At 35.6% G+C, this 25,184-nt stretch overlaps 4 protein-coding genes, 1 long non-coding RNA gene, 1 other non-coding gene and 1 pseudogene across 9 annotated transcripts; 2 read left to right on the top strand and 5 right to left on the bottom strand.

The window, feature by feature from the left end:
* Nucleotides 1-276: 276 nt before the first annotated feature.
* Nucleotides 277-3,048, bottom strand: LOC147541752 (B3 domain-containing protein Os01g0234100-like). Of its 4 annotated transcripts, XM_086634849.1 has the most exons (5): nucleotides 2,822-3,015; nucleotides 2,154-2,193; nucleotides 1,917-2,067; nucleotides 1,621-1,824; nucleotides 277-1,302 (listed from the first exon to the last, which is right to left on the bottom strand). In XM_086634849.1, exons 2-5 carry the CDS (start codon nucleotides 2,168-2,170, stop codon nucleotides 484-486), a joined length of 1,191 nt encoding a protein of 396 aa, XP_086490975.1. In that variant the 5' UTR covers nucleotides 2,171-2,193; nucleotides 2,822-3,015; the 3' UTR covers nucleotides 277-483. The 4 variants fall into 4 exon arrangements, with proteins under 4 accessions (XP_086490975.1, XP_086490976.1, XP_086490978.1 ...); XM_086634850.1 differs by having other exon boundaries at nucleotides 2,154-3,048; XM_086634852.1 differs by lacking the exon at nucleotides 1,621-1,824 and having other exon boundaries at nucleotides 2,822-2,974.
* Nucleotides 3,049-3,557: 509 nt separating this feature from the next.
* On the bottom strand, nucleotides 3,558-6,680 carry LOC147541753 (B3 domain-containing protein Os01g0234100-like). The gene is made up of 5 exons (XM_086634854.1): nucleotides 6,547-6,680; nucleotides 5,884-6,181; nucleotides 5,572-5,778; nucleotides 4,711-4,801; nucleotides 3,558-4,597 (listed from the first exon to the last, which is right to left on the bottom strand). Exons 2-5 carry the CDS (start codon nucleotides 6,073-6,075, stop codon nucleotides 3,855-3,857), a joined length of 1,233 nt encoding a protein of 410 aa, XP_086490980.1. The 5' UTR covers nucleotides 6,076-6,181; nucleotides 6,547-6,680; the 3' UTR covers nucleotides 3,558-3,854.
* Nucleotides 6,681-6,735: 55 nt separating this feature from the next.
* TRNAG-GCC (transfer RNA glycine (anticodon GCC)) lies at nucleotides 6,736-6,806 on the top strand. The gene has a single exon. It is a non-coding gene; the product is annotated as a tRNA-Gly (tRNA).
* Nucleotides 6,807-8,697: 1,891 nt separating this feature from the next.
* On the top strand, nucleotides 8,698-9,478 carry LOC147541755 (abscisic acid receptor PYL4 pseudogene; annotated as a pseudogene).
* Nucleotides 9,479-13,270: 3,792 nt separating this feature from the next.
* On the bottom strand, nucleotides 13,271-14,385 carry LOC147541756 (uncharacterized). Its single transcript, XR_015223685.1, has 2 exons — nucleotides 14,042-14,385; nucleotides 13,271-13,823 (listed from the first exon to the last, which is right to left on the bottom strand). It is a non-coding gene; the product is annotated as an uncharacterized LOC147541756 (long non-coding RNA).
* Nucleotides 14,386-16,833: 2,448 nt separating this feature from the next.
* Nucleotides 16,834-18,855, bottom strand: LOC147541757 (uncharacterized). Its single transcript, XM_086634789.1, has 2 exons — nucleotides 18,319-18,855; nucleotides 16,834-18,177 (listed from the first exon to the last, which is right to left on the bottom strand). The coding sequence occupies exons 1-2, from the start codon at nucleotides 18,339-18,341 to the stop codon at nucleotides 17,214-17,216; spliced, it is 987 nt and encodes a 328-aa protein (XP_086490915.1). The 5' UTR covers nucleotides 18,342-18,855; the 3' UTR covers nucleotides 16,834-17,213.
* An 832-nt stretch (nucleotides 18,856-19,687) lies between these two features.
* Nucleotides 19,688-22,761, bottom strand: LOC147541758 (putative leucine-rich repeat receptor-like protein kinase IMK3). Its single transcript, XM_086634788.1, has 2 exons — nucleotides 20,609-22,761; nucleotides 19,688-20,508 (listed from the first exon to the last, which is right to left on the bottom strand). Exons 1-2 carry the CDS (start codon nucleotides 22,398-22,400, stop codon nucleotides 19,874-19,876), a joined length of 2,427 nt encoding a protein of 808 aa, XP_086490914.1. The 5' UTR covers nucleotides 22,401-22,761; the 3' UTR covers nucleotides 19,688-19,873.
* Between the last annotated feature and the right edge of the window lie 2,423 nt (nucleotides 22,762-25,184).

Below are 25,184 nucleotides of genomic sequence, written 5' to 3' on the forward strand. Positions count from 1 at the left end.
TTTTCTTATCGTCTACTTTTGTCTTTGATTATCTAATAGATCTAATTTGTAGTTCGGTATTCATAACCAAGCTTTACCAGCAATCTCAATTCTTAACTGTCTAACTCGTTATTTTCCCTTAAGATTAGAGTGAGCATGTTCTCTTGGTTTAGCGTATATTGGCGTGTCGGTAAAACCATTTGATTCCTTCTTGCGGACATCCTCTTTTCTTTTTGAAATTTTAGGTGTTCATTTATCCATCTTCATTGTTACATTATAAATGTACATCCACCAAAATAAGAAAAAGATGGTACATATGCAATACTATAATATATTTTTCTTTGGCAGGGGGCCTACAGCAGTTTGGCCGGGTGCTTTTAGCCGCACCCAATTTCATACTACACTAGCTATATACAAGATGACAGCAGTTATAGTTGCAGCAATGGTTACATTTTTGGTTGCCATAGCAAACAAAAATAGACAGGCAGTTGTCGTGTAAGTCGGTCACCAAGGATCATTAACAGCAGCTTGAAATTTTAAGTCATGCTCCTCTACCTTCACTTTCAAAGTTTTGATCTCTTTTTCCAACTCTTTAGAGGCATCTTTTAGTTCACCAAGTTTCCTAACAAGGGTCTTATACTCTTCTTCAACACGGGTTTTTTCGATCAGAGCTTCTCTATACTTCTCCAAATCGACTGATTGTTCCGCATCAGAGGCTAAGTTAGCAAGTTTCTCTAGTCGAGAAACCAAGAAATCTACATTCATTCCTAGTTCCTTAAATGCTCTCAAACTCTTTTCCCATTTCGTAAATTCATCCTGAGAGGTGGTAAGCTTGCAAGCTTTGATAAGATCGGCGAGATTAACAGTTTCGGAAATGATTCCAGCAACCAAGTTAGAGTTTAGACCTTGCAGAAGCTTTTCATGTAGAAATGAATTCTGACTGCAGCAAAGATTGTAGTATTTAGTGCGGACTTCTTCAGATATCTCAGAATCTATAATCAGACCATTCGATGCGATGCTGAAATTCTCTAGACTCTTGATGTTTCCGAACTCAATAACATTTTTACTGTTTGAAACTGCTGACTGTACCTCATCTTCATTACAGTTCGCACTATTCTTGGAATCTGATAATGGGTGGCCATTATAGCGATCATCACCTTTAAGAACTGCTACACGACGAAGCTTTCGGCGTTTCTTTGCAGGTTCTCTAGTAGTTTTCATGACATCATTATCCGGATCACTTCTTTTTGCAAGACTATCCGACTTTAGAAGGCTAGGGACATCGTCGACTTTTGACAAACCATATGATCTTACTATGTAAACCTACACAATGGAAGAAAGAAATTAAGAACAGTAAATACCCAAATGGTAGAAGAAAAAGACGACGAGTTTATCAAGTTATGGAACAAACAATCATTACAAAAGAGAAGGTGAAATGCTTCTTTCTCCTAGGCTCTTACTCAAAGTTTGACTGAGAAACAGATGTGACATCTTGCTAAGTCCTAACCACGTACTTGCATCAAATTGTTCTTTCTAAAATCTCAATGATTTAAAATCAAAGGTACAGATTGTATCATCAATGCTTAAGACTTTGATTAAAACTCTAGAAAATGCATCGTAGGAGAACGGACCAAGTAATACCTTGAACTCCGTAGGCTCAACTAAGTGAAAAACCAAGGCATCTCCTAGGAACAACTTATGCGCAACGACAAATGCTTTCCATCCACCGCTTAGTCCTTGCTTTGCAGAAAGATATTTTACTCTATGTTCTTCGCCATCTTCACCCAACAATGTCATTACTGCGTCTGTTTTTGGAAGATTCAAGCAAAATTGTACGGGAAGTCCCTATTAAAAGAAAATTGTGACGACACTGCTTCTAAATATCATGATCTTGATATGAAATACAAATGTAATTGCAGATAGAATGTTCGAGTTACCAGCCAAAACCCCCCACTAACATGGGAAGGAAGCATAAGTTTAATGAAGCTAGGGAACTTGGGATCTAAACTTGATAGAAGTTCTTTAGCTCTCTCTTGGACAAACACTTTAGCTTTATCAGTCTCGATCGAAGATTTCACTTTTTTGGAGCTTCAGATGAATTGCAAAAACAACATTATCATTATACTGCCAACACAAACGAATATGTAATAAAGTTTGTTCATAACTGAAGTTACCTTGCAGAGTTCGTCATTTGAGCAGCAAGAAAGCAATTACCTATTCAGGAATCATAGTCGGCTTGTTAAATACAAAATTCATCTTTTAGCACAGCCAAGTAAGTTCTGCTAATGCAACAGTGCAGGACCCAGATGAGCCAATTTCACCCTCAAGCCCATTATGAAAAAACTAAAGGTCTTTGGTAGTGGTTGCGAGTTTTTTTACAAGTCGGACCTAAAATCTGACTCAAGATCTGCATTGGCACGAGACAGATTTCAGGCTTTTTTGTTTGACTCGTCTGAATGGCTAGTCTGGTGTGAGTTCAGATCTGAAGTGATTGTATAATGTAATTTAAGTTGTTTTTACCTTCAGATTCTGAAACAAGTTTAAATTTGAGAAGACTTGTTTTGAGGTCTGAATGGGTTAGAGAAGTAAACACATGCAACTATGCAACACCTTCTAAGATTAGGGTTTCATACAGCAAGAGGAATTCAAACAGAGTAAGAAAAAGAAAGCTCAAAAAAAGGACTCCAGCATAAGGAAAAGGGACAAGCTAACTGAGCAGAGCAGAAAAGAGAAAACCCTAATCACAAACAATTAGTATTTGGAAGATAAAGCCCTAAATAGATTTTAGCATCAGATAATAACATAAATAGCTTAAGAAAACCAGAATGAAGTAAACTCTTACACTGATTCACCAGATTTCACACTCCAACAAAATTTAGAATACGAAATAAGAGAAATTGTAGGGCTAAACTTTAGTACTAGTTTTTTTTTTTTTTTTTTTTGATGAAAGGATTTAGTACTAGTTACTTGATTGTTTTTTTTTTTTGTTGAAAGCACTGGTTATTTGGTTGATGAAGCAATAAATACTTCTTTTCTAGATTGAGCCATTTGGATTACCTTTTGGTTTTTCTTGTCAGTCATGGATAGGTCCAAATCACTAATGTGTTTTGGACCTAATTTTTCTTCGGCCAAATACATTTGGAGTAAAGAAAATAATAAGTTCATTTTTTTTTTAAATTCTTCTTCTTCCGGCAAATACACAAATCACTAATGTGTTTAATTATTTAACGATATGCGTGAAAATAAATTTGTTTCTTAAGTAACACAAAATAAGTAAGAATAAAATCAAACAGTAAAAGACGTAAGATTACTTGAGTTTTGTTTGGTTGCATCCCGAGATTTTTGTTTGGATTTTGTGTTAATATAGACTTACGACCGTGTTGTTAAGGCATATTTTTTGGGCGTTAGATTCAAAAAAAAAAATTTCACCAACAAGCTTTTGAGAAGATGGCCTAAGGACCCAACTTTATTGCTATTTCGTCTTTTCATTTTTTTCAATTTTCAATTTTATTACCTATTTTTCTCTAATTGGAAATTGGGACAAATACTTAACTCACAGAAAGACATTTCCATCAAACTACAAAAGGATGGTGTATTTTATACTTCAAATCCGAAAACCATTTAACTTACAGGCGAGATTGATATTTTTGAAGCATAAAACCTTGTTTTACATTCATCCGACCAAAAAATAGAGACATGCCTCGTACACTTACAGTGATAAGCGATAACAAAAAACATGAATATACTCGCTTCACATGCACAACAAAAGAATAATTCTCCCAATTTTCCCACATTCTTAGCATCCGAAATTGCATATCTTAGTTAAGTTAGCCAAAAAGTTAGATATCTAAACATAGAACCCCGTCGAAGAAAAATCACCAAGGAGCGCTTACCTTAGCTTGGAATGTTAATTCGTGTTCTTCCGCCTTCACTCTCAAAGTGTTAATCCCTTCCTCAAACCCTTTCAATTCATCTTTTAGTTGACCAAGATTCATTTCAAGAATTCTTATCTTCTCTTCAACTTGACTTCTTCTATTCACAGCTTCAGTGTACTTCTTCCAATCCATTGCTTGTTTTGATTCAAATCCCAAGTTCACGAGTTTCTCTAGCCGAGCAAGCAAGAATTCCACATTCATACCAAGCTCTTTGAACGCCTTCAAACACTTTTTCCATATTTCAAATTTGTTATCCTTGAAGGTGCTAAGTTTGCTAGCTTTAATGGCATCAGCAATATTGACAGTTTCAGAAATGATTCCTGAAACTAACTTGTAGTTAAGTCCTTGTAGAAGTTGTTCATGAAGGAAACAATTCTGACTGCAACAAAGCTCGTAGTATTTAGCTCGAACATGTTCAGACATTTCAGAATCTAGAATCAAACCATTCACTGTTATGGTAAAACTCTCAAGGTTCTTGATGTCTTGAAACTCAACAACAGAATCTGAAAGTTTTATACCGTCGAAAACTTCTGGATCAGATACTTCTTCACTTTGGGTTTCAGGATGATCAGGACCTGATAATGGGGAGCTAATGTTTTGATTTTCGCTTTGAACAACAGCTAATGGAAGAATTTTCTGCCGTTTCCTTTCCGGGTTTTCAGTACTCTCAGTAACCATATTATCTGCAACATCCAAGGAGAAAAGGATAAATGTACGAAAACTTCATCGGTAATATCTTTGCACGAAGAAGTAATTGAACGACTAGAAAGGAGAGAAAAATAAACTTAAGAGATACCTGGGTCGTTTCCAGTTGAACAAGCTTCCAATTTTAGAAGGCCCATGGCACCATTCACTTCAGCTGAATCCTGTGCTCTGACTATGTAAACCTGTAAAATGGAGGCGAGAACATTAGAATCATTGAACATCATATTAACCATTGACATTTCATATATTTTTCGAAAAGTTGGATATCCTACGTTGGTTATCACTTAATGAAGAATCACCGACTCAAGAAGAATAATCAAGTAAATTGCCTCGAAGACAGTAATACGAAAAGGCATTGAGTTCTGTGAAGTTGAGTAAAAAATTGATTACAGAGAATAGTCTTAGTGGTCGAATGTTAGCATGGAACCAAGTATTGAGAGTAGCCGACTCCCACATGGACCAAGGTCAACTTGTAAACCAAGTATATAAGATCGAAGGGCCACTTATAACCAATTGGTTTTGAGTTGGCCGCCCATACACTTGTACTATGTAAGATAAACCCAATTCTACACGTGCTCCACACGCTCAAGTAAAAGAGAGAGAGACAGATACTTGGCTCAAGTATGTATACCCGACGAACCATATCAGGAAGCCCCACAAGGACAGAAGAATAGCCTGTGAAGGCAATCATAAAGAATCCTAAGGCTAACTTACAAACTAAGAATAATATTAAGGGTCACGCATAACCAATTGATTTTTAGTAGGAAGCTAATGAGATACATGGATAACGTGACGAATCAAAACGAAGATCCGACGATAAACAAGAGTTCAAGATATTTGAAGATCCACAAGTTGTATAAGTCGAGATTATGGGGGACGATTTTTTATTGAACCACATTAAATTATCGTGTCACTACAAACTTAGTAGGGAAAGTGTGAACCGAATACTCACCTTGAATTTGGTAACCTTGACTAACTGAAACACCAAGGCATCTCCTGTTGCTAAGTTATGTGCAATTGAAAAACCTCTCCATCCACCACTTAGTCCCCACTTCCTAGGAAGATATTTAACTAGATACTCTTTCCCATCCTCATCCAATAAAGTAATCTCTACATCTTCTTTTGGTAGATTCAAATCGCTGAATTTCTTCGGAAGACCCTGTGAAATTAAACGAAGATAGTATAAAATGTGAGAATAGTCCCACATTGGGGATGAACTGTAAGGTATTGCGGATAGAGAATGGTGAGAAGAAGTTGGGATTACCAGCCAAAAACAACCAGCAACATGTGAAGGAAGCATAAGTTTAACAAAGCTAGGAAACATGTTGGGATCTAAACTCGATCGAATTACTTCAGCTCGTTCTTGAGCTGACATTTGAGCTGAACCCATTTCAATCAAACATCTCTCTTGTTTGTTGAAGCTCTGTGTTGATGATGGCAGAGACAACATTCTCATAACATTAGACTCCCAACAAACTCAAATGTGTGATAAAATTTGTTCCTTTTCCTTTAGATGAACTAATTCATCATGTAGACTTCTCAATGGGTACCACGACAACAACCTGTTCAAAAATCATAACCCAGAATTTGTACAATCATGGATTAATTCAACAACCAAAACCCTAAACCCCAAATGAGAAAAAGGAACAATTTGAAGCAAGTTTCATATTGAAAATGGCCCTAAACCCATGTTGAGCAAGAGAGTGAAACTACTGTAAGAACAATAATAAGTTTAAACTAGATAATACCCATTTCATATATCTAGAGATTAAAGGTAATTTTTGGTTGGATAGTTCAAGGGATTCAATTCAAGGGTTATTCATCAGTAAACAAAGCAAAATGTTCATAATCTTGTATAAGTTCACTATCCATAATATATTAGTAGGAGATTAGAGACTAGAGAGAGAAAGAGAGTTGAAGCCCAAACCAGATTTTCACTGTCCAGCTTTTCATTCAGACAGATCTTCATGGTCCAGGAAATGAAGGGTTTCTCAACTCTCTCTCTCTCCCGAACAGTCGAAATTCAAAAATTTCAAATTCCTTCTTTTAGTTTTGCCGCCAGAAATTCCAGCGAACAGATTTCATGGTCCAGCGAACAGTAAGCTTAATCACAAGAGCACCAGTGGTCTAGTGGTAGAATAGTACCCTGCCACGGTACAGACCCGGGTTCGATTCCCGGCTGGTGCATTTCTTTTTTCTTTTTCTTTTCTTTTTTTTTTTTTTTTTTTTTTGTCTTGTTTTCTTGGCATGGAAAGTTCTATAAAGATTTCTAAATTTTTTTTTTTTAATTAGAATTGTTGAGATCTTCTTTCTTTTGTTGTTAAACAAGTTTTAATCTAAGTATTTATTATTTAACCTTTCCAATTCTTAATAGTCTTTCTCTAAAGCAAGTTGATTCATCAATGACATCCATGCTTACCTAATTATTCTAGTTTTTTTTCATTACTTTATTTAGTTCCAACTACAACCCGTACACAATATATATTTCGTAACTTGTAAATATTTTAAAGTTTATTAAATGTAAATTATGTATTATTCCTTCTTTACAAGTTCAAAATCCTCAAACCCGATGTGTTATTAATGATGATTTTAGTCTTGAACTTTTAATCTATTAAATGTATATTATGTATTATTCCTTCTTTACAAGTTTATTAAATTGTAATTTTGTTCCATTTTTTGTTTCTCTTTTCTTTTCCAAAATCGGTTGGCTTGGTATGATCGTAGTCCGAATTAATCTAAGGATAATTAGACATTGGACTTAAAATATGATTAATTCTAAATTTTAGCCTATTCTTTTTTTATAAAATAAGTCTACAAATTTAGTTTACTACTTGCATAAATAAATAGTTTACTTAAAAAATTGCAACTCTTGTAGCAATATTAAATTTATGGCAACTAAAAATATTAAATTTATGCCTAGACAATTTTAACACAACTGAGTCTAACTATAGTACAGACGTCATTAAAAAAAATTAGTTGTTTCGAGATATAATTGTAAAGAAAATTATAGATATCCATTAAATTCTACCAACCTTATCAAATGAGATAACACGACCTAATATCTAAAAAAAATTGATTTCAATCCATAAATGATATCTTAAAATTTTCGATATCAATACCTAAAATGTATTTATCATCGATAAGAATTGAATTTAAAAAAATATGGAAGTTTCTTCTTCCTTTCATTATTCCATCTCCTTTTTTATGCTTTCTTAATAACTTCCACATTGTTCCACCAGCTACTTAAGACTCTCTCCTGCAACTTGCACTTTGTGGGTTGGCCCAATTGCCATTTTCTTTAAATTTCTTGTGAAGAAGGATGAGATCAAAATGGCACAAGTACCCTCCTTGGATATGTTTGAGGAGATTAATGTCAATCTAATTATCTAACTTTCAATGATAAAGTTATTCAAAGTCATTCGAATAGACGTCACATCACTTCGATATCCACGGGTTATTTATTATCTTCTCTTTAACAATCTGTTTGTAAATTGCAACTATCACAGAATGTACGAAAAAAAGTGCAAGTGCGGAAACAAAATAGTATTAGAATATATATTTTTTTCCTTTTCTCATATTTCTTTCGATGCTAAAATGTGAATACGAGCCTAACGATTGTCCATTAGGGTGGAAATCAAGTCGAGAAAACCTGACAATCATTGGCTTCGTCCGAGTTCAGATAAGATTATACGCTCCAAAAGCATGAAGTCTGTAGCGAGTGCCTAAGCTGAGCTCGACCCATGCCTCTGTAACCATGAGGACCGATCGACTCAATTCCCACCCATAGTAGGTATGACCCTACACCTTAGACAACTGTCTACAAAATTGAGAGAATCAACTTGTTACTCATCCGAACAATGGATCTGGTCGAGAGTACGAGGAACTGTCCTTTTTTGTCACTCCAAATCTTCTCTCGGGATAGATCAGTAAATTCCTCTACTTCCAAGGTCATCTTCGGAATTTGAATTCCATCAACTAGATGTACTTTATTTTCCCATACCACATGAAAACTTTCATTAATCCCCCCCTTCCTCTCTCATCTTCATTCAAACACCACTTCTTACTTTCTCTCTCTAGAACCTCTGCAACTTTCTCTCACCTCCATATATACAGATTCAAAACTCCATAAACTCTCCATCCCCATAACAAGAAAAACTTCCTCTCCACAAAAGAAAAGAGAAGGAATCTATCAAAACCCAAACACTAAAAAAGAAGGAAAAAATGATTTCATCTCCAAAACCCTCAATCCAACTTCACAGTTTCTACAAACAACCACAACCCATTACTCAAATCCATAATATTTCTCCAACACCCATACCCGATTCAATCTCGCGTCACCACGTTCATGAAATCGGTCCAAATCAGTGTTGCTCCGCCGTTATTCAACAAATCGCCGCTCCTGTTTCCACCGTCTGGTCTATTCTCCGCCGATTCGATTCCCCACAAATTTACAAACATTTCGTTAAGAGCTGTTCTTTGCTTTCTGGTAACGGTGATGTTGGTACGTTACGACAAGTTAATGTCGTATCGGGTTTACCGGCTGCTACAAGTACTGAACGTCTCGAGATACTCGACGATGAAAAAAACGTTATTAGTTTTAGTGTTGTAGGGGGAGATCATCGACTTACTAATTATAGATCTGTTACTACTCTTCATCAATCACCCAACGGTTTAGGAACAATAGTTGTTGAATCGTACGTCGTCGATATTCCAACTGGTAATACTAAAGAAGATACTTGTGTTTTTATTGACACTATTGTTCGGTGTAATCTTTTATCTTTGGCTCGAATTACTGGGAAATTAACCGGTACAAACTTGTTATCTTCCTCATGAAGAAAATATCGTTTTTTTTGTTATGTTTTTTTCTCGATATTCCTTCTTCAAATACGTTGATTTGTATCTCCGTGCCACAAAAGAACTTTTTTTCTTCTTATTTTAGTGGTTTACCTTGTTAGAGGGTATCTTCTGTAATAAGAATGTCATTCACCATTGTGTATTCCACCATTTATGTAATGAGAAATGATTATTTTTACTCCAAACATGACTCTGTAGTTGATGTTACTTCTTTTATTAAATTTTTAAATATATCAATAACTCGTCGAAATTGCCTTACCTATGAGAGTTGAAGTGCGGGTAATGTGAATATTGATGTAAATGTAAAAATGTCAATGTCCGAACATATCAACCAACATCTTTCGAATGGATGATATTCTATTTTCACAATTGAGTTATAAATTATTTTACGGCACCACCCTAGATGTTATGACTCAAAAACTTCTCTTCCTCCATAGTTATAAATGGCCTCCTAATTATTTCTTTTAAAACTAAAATTTGAATCGTGATCTTTCCAGTAGAAAAACACATATGAAATGTACAGTAAGTACTTTAGCATAAAAGGATATGTAACTCTATCTTCCCCGTTAACTTCATGAGTACATATTTTTCTGCTAAAGTAAAATATTGTCGGAAATTATCTAGGTTAATATGGATAATAATTATTATTACTAGTTAAAAAATTTGAAAATGAGGATATGCTTTTTTGGGCTTTACTTTAATTAATAATATATTCTGCCTGTGAAAGAAGTCTGCTATATTTGAACCAGCCTGTTCAAATCGTCAATGGTAGAAAAATCAGGGCATAAGGATTTTTAATTAATTAACTAGAAATAAATACTCCTATTAGATAAATTAATTGCAAATTGAGAGAAAAAGAAAGTTAGCCATATTTAGAAGAAGCTAGAAATGGTATCCTTCATATCCAACTTGGACCAATATTAAAGAGGAGGATATGCATGTTGGTTTTAAATAAGCAAAAAAATCAACAACTTCTGTGCAACTTGGAATTTGTAAGTACTCAACTTGCTGTGACATGAAAAAAGAGAAAAATGCAACTTGTGAGGAGAGAGAAAGAGAGAGAGAGAGAGAAATGGTTTAGATAGTACACCAAGTTGGGTTGCAAGTGGGTGTAGAGATAAATGGCTTTAGTGATACCCAAAGGGTCTATTCTCTACATTTGAATGCTTTCACAAACTTTTTAAGCTTGTTGATGTTTGAAACTCTGAATTGACTACGTTACATGACATTCATCCCTATTCTTCTCCAATATAATCATGACCAATTTCTAACATTATATATCTCAGAAAGTCTACTATAGTTGATTTCATTGTTACAATAATCTGTTTTAATATAAGAGTTAATTCCTATATATGGCCTCCTACTTTGTGATCAGCTTCCTTTATGACCTTTTTTTTTTTCGTAAATTCAAATATGGCCCCCTATTTTCAGGTAAATGTCATTACTACCCTTCTTAATTCTAAATTTAAAACATTAAAAAAAAATTTTCCACCTCACCCCTCTCTCTCTCTCTCCAACTCACCCCTTTCTTCTCCGGCAAGGTGGCCGGCCGGAAAATTTTCTAGCCGGCCACCTTCAAACCTAAAAAAAAAAAATTTCTCTCTCCTCTCTCTCTCTAAATTTTTTTTTTTTATCTGTTCGTGAACAGATCCTCCGACGAAGGGAAACCCCCTTCGCCGGAGTTTTGGAGAGAGAGAGAGTGGAGAGATTTAAAAAAAAGAAAAATTTAGAGAGAGAGAGAGGAGAGAGATTTTTTTTTTTTTTAGGTTTGAAGGTGGCCGGCCGGAAAAGAAAGGGTGAGTTGGAGAGAGAGAGAGAGGGGTGAGGTGTAGGGAGAGATGAGGTGGAGAGAGAGAGGGGTGAGGTGGAAATAATTTTTTTTAATGTTTTAAATTTAGAATTAAGAAACGTAGTAATGACATTTACTTGAAAATAGGGGGCCATATTTGAATTTACGAAAAAAGTGGACCATAAAGGAAGCTGGTCACAAAGTAGGGGGCCATATAGGAATTAACTCTTAATATAATCAATTTCATTTTTTGATAATCACATACTCTTCCTCCACTTATCATATTTCGAACTTAATACACATGTCCCTCTTCAATCCAATATATAAAAAGTAGTTGGAAAATAGGGTTTTATATTGGTCGGAATTATAAAGTAACACTTAGAGAGTTTCAAGTAGACACTCTAATTTTAGAGTTTCTCTCTCTAGACACTCTATAATAAATGTGTCCACCTCATGTTAGAGTGTCTAACAAAGTGTTAGCGTATAAAGATCGAGATGAATCGAGATCCGTATCAACCGTCCAAGATATATGAAGATATTATTTATACTTATCCTAGATAGAGTCCTATGAAATTAAGATACCCGAATCACTCTATAAATAGAAGTGGCCTCTACGTATTTTACATTGATTTGAGTTGCATTGAGTCTTCGAGTCTGTAATCAACCAATCCCACGATTGTGGAGATAATATAATCCAGCCATTCACGGCTTTCTCCGTGAATGTAGGTCGTGATCCTCCGACCGAACCACGTAAACTCTTGTGTTATTTACTTTATGTTTACCTCTCTCTATCACTCGATCTCAATCTCCCTCTCTCCTTCTCGGCTTCAATCCGAGCTCACATTACCATCTCATTCGGATTCACCGAGTTTACCTCTCTCTCTCGGCTTCATCTTAGACGAACATCTATAGAGATTTATACCTCTTCACACAAAGTATTTTATTGGAGATGATTTTTTATCAAAAACTCCAAAAAGTCATATGTGACACTTAAGTGTCAGAGATTGAGTGCCCCATTGGAGATGCTTTTATACATAGCTTACAGGAATGTGTTCTGAGGATCTTTTAATTGAAAACGCGATCCACTTATTCAAATCACAAACAAAATGGTGGGGCCCGTCAAATATTTGGGAGGCCCAACCAGAATTTAAAAGTTGAGCTATAGGGACACACATCAAAGAAGTTTGTGAAAGCATTGACACATTCATGTTATAAGTAAAATTCCTGGTGTTGACATAAACTCCAGAAATCCCTGGAGGTCTCAGGTTCGAATCCCAGAGAAGGTGGAATCTTTGGTTATTTGATTTGGGATTATTAGGGTGTAAATAATGTAGTTGGGCTTTAGGCCATTGTCATGTTGGGCTATAGGCCCGGTTCTTGTTTCAGTTTGAGTGGGCAGTTATTGTGCGTATCACATCTTTGATGTATCAATGCCATATGTAACGACATACGTTGATCGTAGTCGACTTCCAAAAAAAAAAAAAAGTAAAATTCCTGATAGTGTTTACGGGAAAATTTGAATCCTTGACCCACGAAACATGATTTAAATTCTTAACCGCTAAAGTGTAGCGTAAATTTAAATTACAAATTTGCTTCGAAACTAATTATTTTTTTGAAAAGGATAGGCAAAATCCTAAAAAACAAAAGTCTTCATTACATTGCCCAATTTGAACCTGGGCCGCCGGAACTATATGAGAGCTGAGCTCATGGGGAAAAAAAAGTAAGAGGTTGGTGCCTATAGAATTTAAATTCATAAAGTAATCATCATAAAGGGGACGGTGGGAGTTATACGGGCAATTGGTAGAATTTGAATCTCACTTGCATAATTCTAGTTTGTCTGACTCCAATGGTCTGAGTCTGATTTGTTTCATTCAAGAGTATAGTAGTAGTCACTTTAGATTATTTCAGACAACCGTCTCTAAATTATATTGGAACTTTTGTTTGTTTTAAATGGACCCGAGATCAGCCCAATACCCACAATTAGTTCTATGTAATTAATACATCGTTAGTGTATAACTTATTTAAAGACATAAGCAAATCACATTGGTTTCTAAACATGACAGAGTTTGCGCTTGGAATACTGATGGATGTTTAATCATTCTTACACACCACTTAAGTACAACAAAAAGGGGTAAGTTATCGAAAAGAAATTAGTTTACCTTAATATTGATGTAGTATTTTGATATAATGTTAGTATTTCATAGTGATAAAGTAAGGTTTAGATAGTCACATTGTTTCGTCGTGGAAGATAATTGTAACGACGATAAAACCATATTAGATCTTGACAGAAACGACTGAAACTCATTCAAGTTACTATCTTTCCGATGTAAATTGCAAGCATTAACTTGGGTTGGAGCTTTTTCTTGATTAGGAAATTCAATTTCCACATTTGTTTTCGAAGAGCTTGGAATGATACAGTGATGTTTAACTTGACTAGTAATGTTTAATGCTCCTTGTTTGGAATTCAAATTTGAAGAACTTACCATCGCTTCTTCTTCATAATTGACATATTCATTTTCTATATTTCTTTTGGAGATTTTTGTCGCATCTTTCGCGAAATCCTGTAAAAAGATAAAAAGAAAGTTCAACCTTTACTCAATTTTGCTCATCTAATCTATAGTTAGAATATTCGTTTCAATTTATTTTAGACCCATTTTAATGGAACTTACTTACAATCTGAAATGATAAATATATGTGAAAATTAGTTGAAATTTCTATTTAAATTCGAACAAGTCACGAGTCACACTATATAATAAAGAAAAAAATGACCTAGAGTTACCTTTCTCCATAGTGTCCCATCATCTTCAACAACCCATCCTGCTTCTCTACAAAGTGCTTTAAGTACATCATTATTATCAGCATGTTTCGGTAACTCATAGTTTCCATGAATTCTAAGACCCTTGAATATATTTTTAGTTATCAACCGACGATTTTGTTCTCTCTTTTTATTTTTCTCTCGTTCGATAGTAGTTGGATCGCGATAACTTGTAACAAAAGAACCATCTTTTTTTCTTCTAGACACCAACCAAGGTTTCTTAGTTGTCTTAATACAACCTCTCAAAACACTTTTCTTTTCTTCTCCCATTTTTCCTCTTATAATTCTTCTCTGTTTCATTTTTGAACAGTATAACAATTTATGGGATTAGAGGAGAAGGAATCAAGGAAGAGATAATTACCAAAATGCCCATGAATAAAGAGTAAGGGAATCAACCAGTAGTTTTATAGACATGTAAGGTTATTATTGGGTAGAAATTTGGAAGGAAAGGACACTGAGAAAGGAATCGAATAAGTGAGGAAATCATGAAGCTGAAAAAGCATAAAAATGAGCTTTTTCCAGAAACTGCTGCTGCTTTTTAATCTGCCTTCCAACTAACAATTTCTTAAGAAGAAGAAGATGATTAAATTTCATGGTTCAATTCATTATTGATTTCTCCTGAGCCAACTAGCCAAGTGACCATGCCGAGCCATTTTTTGGGGTAATGCGGGTTATCGGGCGAACACCAGGTGGTGCTAAGACGAACCCGTGCTAGGGAAGACATTGTCGGCTCGAAAAAGTCTAAAATACAATTGAGCGGCAGGGACATACATCGAAGATAAGCTCTAAACGTACCCGCACCAATTTTAATGGGACTTGATTTAAAAAAAAAAAATTAATGGGACTTCTTTTCCTAACATGTTCTCCATAATTTACTCAACAACAAAAAAGAAAAAAAAAAAAGGTGTTCTCCAAAATTTGGTTTGAAAGATGGGGAATTGGACATTTATGGCCTTACCGTGGTGCTATTGAATTTTGGCAAGTTGAATAGACATTAGGGTGGTTTTATAGGCCTCCTTCTAAATATTGCCCCCCCCCCCCCCCCCCCCCCCTTTTCCTCACATTCTCCTACTCGAATTTGTTTTGAGGAGGCGCCAATAACACTTTGCGAGGACACCTTTAAAAAGTTAAAATTACCCTATACATTATTCATTATTTGAAACAAATTTTCCCCGACGGTTTATGTGGAAAGGGAGCCTTTAATTCGGGATTGCTTGGAGAACTTCCCCTAGATATAGAGTATGCTATATAAGCACAACAACACAAACCTTAAGCTCGTGACACCTTCGACTGTGATATTGTTTTGCTTTGTCAAAATTTTGATTGGTCGTTTTTTCGTAGTTTATTAGATGCATTACAGACACCGATTTTGAGTGCAATTTTTTCTTTAAATTTTATCCTATTATGGTAAGGAGTTTTTAAATAAGAAAGAGAACTTCAACTATTTAAAATATTTATTGTTTAGTAGGTTGATTTTAAATATTAAAGTATGCCGAAAATATTTATGTTTTAATAACGTTACTCATATTTTATTTTATCGAGAAATCGACTACGATCTACGCTAGTCGTTACAAAGCATTGATTCATCATGAATATGTGATAAGCGCAATAGTCAAATCCGATAAATTTATTACACTACTTATACTTTTAATAATCCAAATGCAATAATTATGGATTCCACCTCGTCCGATTTTCAACTGGACGGTTTAAAAATTTGTGTCACCACTATCAACTGCTTGGTGCCATTTTCTTAAACCCAAGAATGAAAGGGTGAAAACGTTTTCTTTCAATTATGTCGGTAGTTGCTTCACAATCACCGACACAGTGGAACAAACAAACGATAAAAGGAAGATTAATGAAAATCCTCTACTTTCATCAGAAAACACCCAGAAAGATAAACACAGGAGAAGAAAGCACTAAGAAGAATCTGAAAGTCGCTGCATTACTAACTCCGTTTCCGGCGATTGCGAAGGTAGCTAAAGGAGGAAGAAGAAAGCTCAGATGATCAAAAGGTTAGGGAATTCCTTTCCCTGTTACTTTGGTAAATAATATAAGAATTCGTCGGGCTTTAGGCCTCTTTCATGTTGTCGCTCTTAAGGCCTCTTTCATGTTGTCGCGCTTTAGAACTCTTTCATTATGGTTTAAATTACGCGGTTATCGTGCTCATCACATTTTCATGATATATCAATGCCTTGTAACGACTAACGTAGATTGTAGTCGATTTCTCAATAATAAAAAAAAAAGACAACGCTTTTGCTGTTTTGTTGTATTTTTCTTTATCAATATAACCGGTTTCCTTTTCAGTGCATAACTAATATAAGAGCAGTTTTTTTGTTGTGAATGTAACAATCATGAACTGTTATTTTACCATGTCTTAAGTTTTCATGCTTTCAAGTCACAGGAAGGTCAAGATGAACAGAGTAACCTTTACAAACTGATATGATTATGCTTTCAAGTTTCCTAAGTAACGTATGGGATTCTGTTATTGGCGAAGGCTCCACGAGCCTGCCCAAAAATCGTCGCCATTGTTTAAGACATACTATTCCCCTACGCAACAACACTATGGACCGATAACTCACGGGCTCTAGGAATCTAACTTGATTTCTTAATCGTCTCGAATCACATATCAAACCGTTAGTTTTTGTCTGACTCATAATATTAGACTCGTTTTAATGTCTGATTTGAGTTGATTTTGATAAGACTAGTCAGACGACTCAAATCCGTACAATGAGAACAAAAAGCACTGCCATAGTATCTACTTTACTCAATTACGATCTCTGCTATTAATTCCATTGAGCATAAAACATGAAATCATAGAAGATCCAGCTCAGACAAAAAATTGAATTAAATCAAGTTAGTAATTACTCCAAAAAAAAACTGTGCACACTAAAAATTAAAGTAAAATTTTTGAGTCAATATTTTGAATCTGTAGAAACCCAGAATCCAATTTCATGATCAAGTCACTCCATAAGGAATTCGTCAAGCCAAATTCATGAATGACTTTCATCTTTTTAAAGTTTTGAATTTGGGTATCCACCTCCATGATCAAGTTCATATCTTACAAGCTTTTCATCTGATAAATGCATTTTTTTCATATAGTCAGAAAGTCCATCATGTATTTGCATATGGGTAAAACCTAATTCTGTAATTCTGCAAAATCAGAATATGAAAATCCACCTCCAAGACTAAGGTCATAGTTCCAAGCTTCATCTTCGGCATCCCACATCAAGTTACAAGGGATAGACATTTTATCCATGTTAGACTGCATTTGGTCCTTATTGTTCAAACTGGCTTGTTCGTTTATATCTTGATTCTCCGGTAAGTACCCGAAATCTGATTGATTGTTTGCATCTAGGCTCTGCAACATGTTTGATGAATTCGTTCCGTAGGTGCCATCCTGGGACCCTTCTTGCTTGTTGTGTTCCGGATTTTGATCCATTCCTCTGACTGGTGAACCAGATTCAATATCAGCAAGAAGTTTATCCACATCGAAGAAAATATCATCCATGGAAAATTCCTGCAAGTCCTCTGAATTCAACCCATTCTCCATCTCTTCTGTCTGCTCCGAATGGGAAGAACACATTGATGCTTGACTAGTTTGCAAGTCCTCTGTAATGGTGACTCCTAACTCACTTTCTCTTTCACTAGATTCAATCTTTGTTACTTCAACTTGAGATTCATCAACTTTACCAGTCTCTGGTAATCCAGATGTTGAAGAATTCGGATGGGAAATCAACTCTTGTGGTAATGAAGTATAATGAGGAAGATTAAGACGAGCAAACGATCCGTACATAATTTTTGCAGCTTCATCATAAGCTAAAGCAGCATCAACAGCAGTAGGAAAAGTACCTAACCATAGACGAGTTCCTCTATTCGGTTCTCGAATTTCAGCAACCCACTTTCCCCATGTCCTTTGTCTAACTCCTCTATAACTACATTGTGAATTTTCAGGTCCTCCTTTTCCTGTCATACAACCTTTTTTCGAACCCTTTGCTTGTCTCTTTCTAATCTGTTTAGATTTATCGATTACGTTTAGTTCTTTCCACTTTGCAAGAGTTTGTTCTACCGAATTTGTTCGTCGGGTTCTCATTCTTATAGTCCTATATCAATTCAATAACAAGAAAGAAACAATGTCTTAGATTTTCAATTCTAACCAGCAATAAAGTAATTAACAAGAAAACCCAAATCCTAAAAGAACAAGAAAGTAATCAAACAATTAAAGAATGGACCCAAGAACTTACTGTTTAGGATAATCCGTAAGCATCTTCAATAGTATATTATTATTTTGTCTGTCTTCAATGATTTTTACGGTTTCTCTCTCTATGTTTCTTCTTTCTTGTTTATGTCTCTCTCTCTAGTTTTTGTATTCAGGAAATTCTTCTTCTACCCAGCAAGCAGCAAGTAATATTCTTATTGATTGATTGTCTTATTGGCTTCAATGGGTGGGGGTATAGATTGGGTAATATAGTTTTCTCTCTCTAGATTCTTTAATAATGTCTCTCTGCCTTCAAGTTGTATACTTCTACTAGTCTTTCTCTCTCTACTTTTGATCTTCTGTTGTACTAGTAGTATTCAAGAAGAGTCTTCCTTCTTCCCCAACAATTCAAAGAGAGTCTTATTCCTTGTTTTTGTAGATTTTCTTTTCTTGATTTGTAGAGTAATCAGGAGGAAGTTTATGAAAGTGGGATTCCCCTTTCTTGATAGAATTGAATAGTGAAAAGTTCCATCCGTTTGGGGAGGTATTTATAGAGGGTGGGTGGGTTGGGGGTTTCAAAGATATTTCTAAATATTTTCGGTACCCAATTAGTATTAGTAGTTTCCTATTTCTGTTTCTTTCTTGGGCACGAAGACTTGTCTTCTGTTTCTATTTTTTGGGAAATTTTTCATGTTTCCGGATTTGCCATCCTGTTTCCAAGAAAATTTCTTTTCTGCCATGGGGACAGATTCCGTGTTTGACTAGAGTCTCTATTTTGTATATGTTAAGGTTGACCGTGTGGTGGGTGACTTAACTAGTAAGTAAATTAACATTATTAAGGAGGTAAAATATGAAACTTATTGAGAGACCAAACTTATTGAGGTAAATTAGACGAAGAAGAGGAGAGAGAGAGGAAGGGAGAATGAGACTCGCCGACCATGTAGTCATTCTCTATAGACGAGTCTCGTCTATCTCCAAGAGGAAGATGAAATAGGAGAGATAACAATCTCGGACAGGAGAAGGTAAATGAAAGAGGATAAAAATACCAAATCTCTCGCTCATGATAATTCTTTGTCTTTTATTACAAAAGAAGTAAAATTGGTAGTTTTTTTTTTTTTGATGAAGAAAATTGGTAGTTAATAAGACGTATCAAACGTCGACCATTTTGATTTATTGATATCACCTCTTTGAAACCCAATACGACATCCTCCTAATGGTGCACCCTAGGGTTCATGCTGCAGATCTCTATAATGCACAAACCCAATGTTTCAAGTATTGAACAATCGGATACAATGTTTCAACAAAAAAAAAAAAAGAAAAAAAAAAGAAAGAACAATCGGATACAAAGTTTGGGGTTAGCCATGTAGTTTAGTTCAATATCAATAGAATTTCGAAGATAAAAAAAAATAAAGTACGCTCCTAGAATATCATTCAAATTCAATAACAAAATTAATATTTACAGAGTGAGAGACAAAGCCATAGTACACCTAAAGAAAACTCTAAGAATAAAAGAACTTAACCTTAAGGTCTCTAACCACTATTACCACATCACATACACTAACCACAAACACATGTGATGATCAAGGAAAGAAACCTTATTTTCAATCACTTCTAGATAGGACACCACTAGTACCTGCACCACCACTAGCACCATCTTTGCCGGAGCTGGCAGCAAGATCCGGCTTAATTTCTTCTAGTTGCTGAAGTACTTGATTCACTTCTGGTCGTGCAGAAGGTGATGGATCAACACAATGTAGAGCCAATTTTAATGTATTGAGCAATTCATCTCCTCTTATTGAAGCATCTTTCATCAATTCAACATCAAAAACTTCATTACTCCATTCATCTTTCACAATTGAAGCTACCCATTGTGGTAAATCAACTCCATTCATAGCTTCACCAGGAGATTTCCCTGTTAGAAGCTCTAATATGATCACTCCTAAACTGTAAACATCAGTTTTTGTGTTTGCTTTCTTTAGTTTCGAGAGCTCCGGAGCACGATATCCAAGAGCAGCTGCAGTTGCAATCACATTTGAATTAACAGCAGCACTCATGAGTCTTGACAATCCGTAGTCTCCGATCTTACAATTCGTCTGTTCATCAAGTAAAACGTTTCCGGATGTCAAGTTCCCATGGACCATGTTTTCATTGTTGTGGAGGTAGCTTAGGCCACAAGCTACTCCGACGGCTACATTCATTCTCGTTGGCCAATCTATCGGTGCATCAGCCCCGCGGGCTGCATTTTTGAACAGTTCGAGAACAAAAGAAATTAGCTGTTAGACTAATAAATTCAAATTATAGTTAGGCGAAACAAAAGATTAGTTGAAGAGACTTACCATGAAGGAAAGCTGAAAGACTTCCTTTTGGCATGAAATCGAAAACAAGAAGCTTCTCTCCTTTGGGACCTATATAATAAGCTCTAAGAGCTAAAAGATTTGGATGTCGAATCTTACCAAGAACGTTTACCTCTTCTTCAAATTCTTTCTGATTCTTCGCGATTTTTTCTCTTAATCTCTTAACTGCAACTTGACTCCCGTCTTCTAATGTCGCCTTATAAACTGTCCCATAAGTACTTTTCCCCATTATCTCAGCCGTTGCACATAAAAGATCATCGGCCGTAAAAGTCAATGCACCATCAAAATGGACTAATTTCCCTCCAGCTTCACCACCACCTTCAACTTCAGTTTCAGATACCCCCTTTTCTCCTCTTGTTGCTGCTCCTGCAGTTCTACCAAACCCTGCCTGAGAGTCCTTCGCTTTTGAACCAGACCTTTTTCTGATCAAACATACGATTAAAATACAACAGAGCAGAAGTAAAATTGCAAGAAAAGATCCTGTAGCAATGAGAATGATGTCCTTAGTACTAAGTTTATGGCGATGATCGGGTCGTTTTGAAATTTCAGGCGATGAAGATCCAAGATTTTGAGGTGGAGGAGAAGGACATGGAGTTGAAGAACTATACCCACAAAGCTGAAGATTCCCAACAAATGAGCTTGAATTGAATTTTTTCAGTAGAAGTGAAGGAACAGAACCAGAGAGATTATTATAAGAAACATTGAAGGAATTGAGATTGGGTAATTCAGCAATACTTGAAGGAATGCTTCCATTAATGTCATTGTTAGATAAATCCAACCTTTGGAGCTTCAACAATTCGCCGAGTTCTACGGGTACTGTTCCATTTATCTGATTATGACTAATAGAAATATCTTCAAGATTACCCAATTTACTAAATGAAACAGGAATTCTTCCTGATAAGAAGTTATGATCTAGGGTTAAGGATTTTAGTTGATATGAGTTGTTCTTATCTCCTTTTCGACCCCAAGTATCAGGAATAAGACCAGAGAGGTTATTGTAGTTAAGAGCAAGAAATGTCAGAGAAGGAGATTGAGTGAGAGTAATTGGAACTGAACCAGATAAATGATTAAAGCTTAGGTCAACTATATAAAGCTTGGTAGAGTTTGCTAGACTAGTCGGGATCAGTCCAGTGATTGAATTATTACTTAGATTAATACTTTGAAGCAGAAGACAAGAACCAATTGAAGGTGGGATTGAACCAAAAAGTCTATTGTTGAAAAGTTGAAGTCCTCTTAGATTTGGGAGGAACCCTAGAGATGAAGGAATTATACCAGTAATGTAATTATCATGGAGACTAAGCTTTCTAAGACCTTGAAGTTGTCCGATTTTTTCGGAGATTCGCCCGCCTAATCCTTTCCAAGGAAGTTGAATGACAATAACATTGCCTTTAGCACATTTGATTCCTCGCCAACCACCCGAGCATACTCCATCACTAGTATCGTTCCAGCTCCGAAGAAACCCATTCGGGTCTATTAAATCATGTTTGAATGCTTGAAGTGATTGATAATCAGATTGAGTTACAATAATACCATCCCATTGAGAACTCAAAACGGGTCGAAAGGCGGCTGAGACTAGTAAAAGAAGTACAATTAGATGGTTACTGATAAGATGGAATTGAACTTGGAATGGGTTGTGGGAGAAAGACTTGTTCTTCCATTTTTCTTTCTTCTTGTTTGAGATTGGAAGTGGGTTGGCACTTATTTCCACTAGAAATCTTAGAAATTGAAATGGGGAAGTATAAAAGTACAAGGTCTTGTTAGTTTGATTAAGCATGGGTAATGGAAATGTGAAGAAGTGAAGAGAAACTAGATTTTTTGCAGCTAGGGTTATGATACTCTGTACAACTACTATTGAAGAAACAAGAAAAGGCAAGAAAGGAAGGTGAGGGTTTTGTAGATAGAGAGAGAGAGAGAGAGAGAAAGGGAATCTTGTTTCATGGGGAGATGAAATTAGAGAGAGAGAAAGTCAGGTGGGTTGGGTTCAGACTTCAGAGGCTCCTCCAACTAACGGCTAGTTTTCACTACAAACTTATGGTTGGGAAAAGGGGGTTTAGTTTAGGAAAACCTTTCGCTTCTGGGTCTTGGAGCTTATTCGGTTACCCTTTCAGCACCACTTCAACGGCTATATTTGACATTTGTCGTTCCCCCCCTTCCCTAGTCCATATTTATGAGTCAAAGTTGGAAAAGAGAAGGAAAGGACTAAGATACCCTCGATATTTTCAGATTGCTGACATATGTGGTAGGGAAACCCTAGAAAAGATGGGCCTTTCATGTACGAGGTTAATGAGATGTCCTTTTTGGTTATAGATTTCTTCCTTTTGCAAGGTACTACTATATAAAAGAACCCATTATTAGTGAGCAAATACACTTTCTTTATCCAATGTACTTCCTAGGGACTATAAAAAATATTTCGTATATACGAACCATGGTTTATAACTCTCGTGTCCAGTGGACATAGACAGTTCTATAATTTCAATCCGTAGAGAGTTAGAGACAAGTTTGGTAGGTCTAATCTTAGTCATTGAAAATCAGTTTGGGAGGCTTAATCTCGACTCTTTGAAATAAGTTTGAGAGATGTAATCTAGTTGTTGAAGAGGAGGGTATATTCTAAAAAACAAAGTAAAAATACCCTCCTCCCTTACTATATGTATTTGGGTTATGAGCTGAACTATTTAGAGTTCTCAGGACTACGCCCCTAATACGAAAAGAAAGGTCGTGTCAGTGGCGAAACAAGAATATTTTTCGGCGTGCAAAATTTTAAAAGGAAATTATAGATCTTGTCAAATGTTTTGGGTACAAAATTTTGAAGGAAAATGGTAGATATTGTAAAATTTTCTGCGGCGACACAACTTTTCTTTTTCTTTCGCATCTCCGACCAATAACTCCCACCACCACCATTTCTATCTTTTCTCTCTTTCTCACCACTTTCCTTCTTTCTTTCACTTCTCTCTTCCTCACCACTTTCCTTCTTTCTTTCACTTCTCTCTTCCTCTCTCATTGTCTCAAACTCTCAATCCCTTCCTCTCTCTCTTTCTTGCTCGCTCACACACACACACGCACGCGCACGCGCGCGCGCGGGCGCACGCACGCACACATACACACACACATAAAACTTAATATTTGACTTGGTCGTGCTAAGGGTTAATTCCTTTAAGCTCCCTAGTTTATGTTTAATAGCTCTTTCGACTCACATTAGTTTGGCAAATTATAGGTTTTGCTTCTTTCATTGACGGTTCCATCCATGAATATTTTTTTTTTTGAATCGTGAGGTCAAAATGATGAAGAAATGGTGGGAAGAAAGAGATCAAGATAAAGTTTTCCTCTCTCTAATATTTCCCTTTCTTTTATAATGACAATCAGCAAAAATCTAACAAAATAATAAAAAGGGCAAATTCGGAATCTAAAGTACTTGTCATAAAAAGATCTAACAAAGATAAGATTTAGGGTTAATTCTATTTTGGCCCCCTAAAGATGACCAGCTCACCAAAATGGCCCCCTAAAGATGACCAGCTTTCAATATGGCCCCCTTTTGAACTATTCTGTTAGTTAGTTCCAGTCAACTTTAACAGTTCAATAACTTTTTCCCTATTTACCCTTCTTTTTATTTGTGGTACCATATTTATCTTGCTACCCAACATCGGGATTTTTTTTTTTGAAACTAACTTTTCTTCTTCTTCCACCACCATGATATTATCTATCTTCTTCAAGCTTCTATTCTCTCTCTGTCTTCTTCTCTTCCATATCTTTTTCCTTTTCCCCCTTTGTCTCTCTCTATGCCTTAATTTCTCTCTTTACCAGAAACAACAATGGTTACCTCATCAAGCATGGAAAGTTAGTAACAATTCTTATGATAACCTATACCATGTTCACTGCCTGCTCCAAATTTTTGTTCACCACCTACCCCAGAATACACAAGTGTATTACACTACCCAAAAGATAACACTATAATACTTTTCAGCAAGTAATTCGATCAACTGGAAATAAGCATCTATCAAGAATCAAAGGCAAATATCAACAATAACACCATCAATATAAGTCAAATATTCATTTGAATGAAATTAAGATCTAGGTCTAATATGAACAGATTAGTGAAGAAAATTATAGCTTATGAAGATCCGATTTATTATAGCCAAAGAGAACCCAGCAGAGAGAGAAAGCCAATAACCAGGAATACTACCCATCTCTTGACTGCAACCAAAATTAAAACCCACCATTAGAATACATGAAAAAACCTTTAATAGCTTTCTGATGGGTTCTTTATAATTAGAAACAAATTGAGAATCAATCATCCCCATGAATTAATCGTGGTCTGCCTCAAAATCTATTTGAAACTTGAAATTCAGTTCATGTACTGATCTTCTTCACCTAACTGTGATATCATTCAACAATATTACTCAAATCCCAATAAGTTCTGAAATTGATTGTCGAACAAACAAAACTAAAACCCCCAAATTGAAAAACAAACCTCATGTAATGGTAATATAGCTTTTGTTAAATTGATTGTCCAACAAACCCCAAATTGAAAAACAAACCCAAAATTGATTGTCGAACAAACAAG

Source organism: Eschscholzia californica, unplaced genomic scaffold (assembly GCF_041429995.1).
Source record: "Eschscholzia californica isolate CP2 unplaced genomic scaffold, dmEscCali1.0.p SCAF_4, whole genome shotgun sequence".
NCBI lineage: Eukaryota > Viridiplantae > Streptophyta > Magnoliopsida > Ranunculales > Papaveraceae > Eschscholzia > Eschscholzia californica.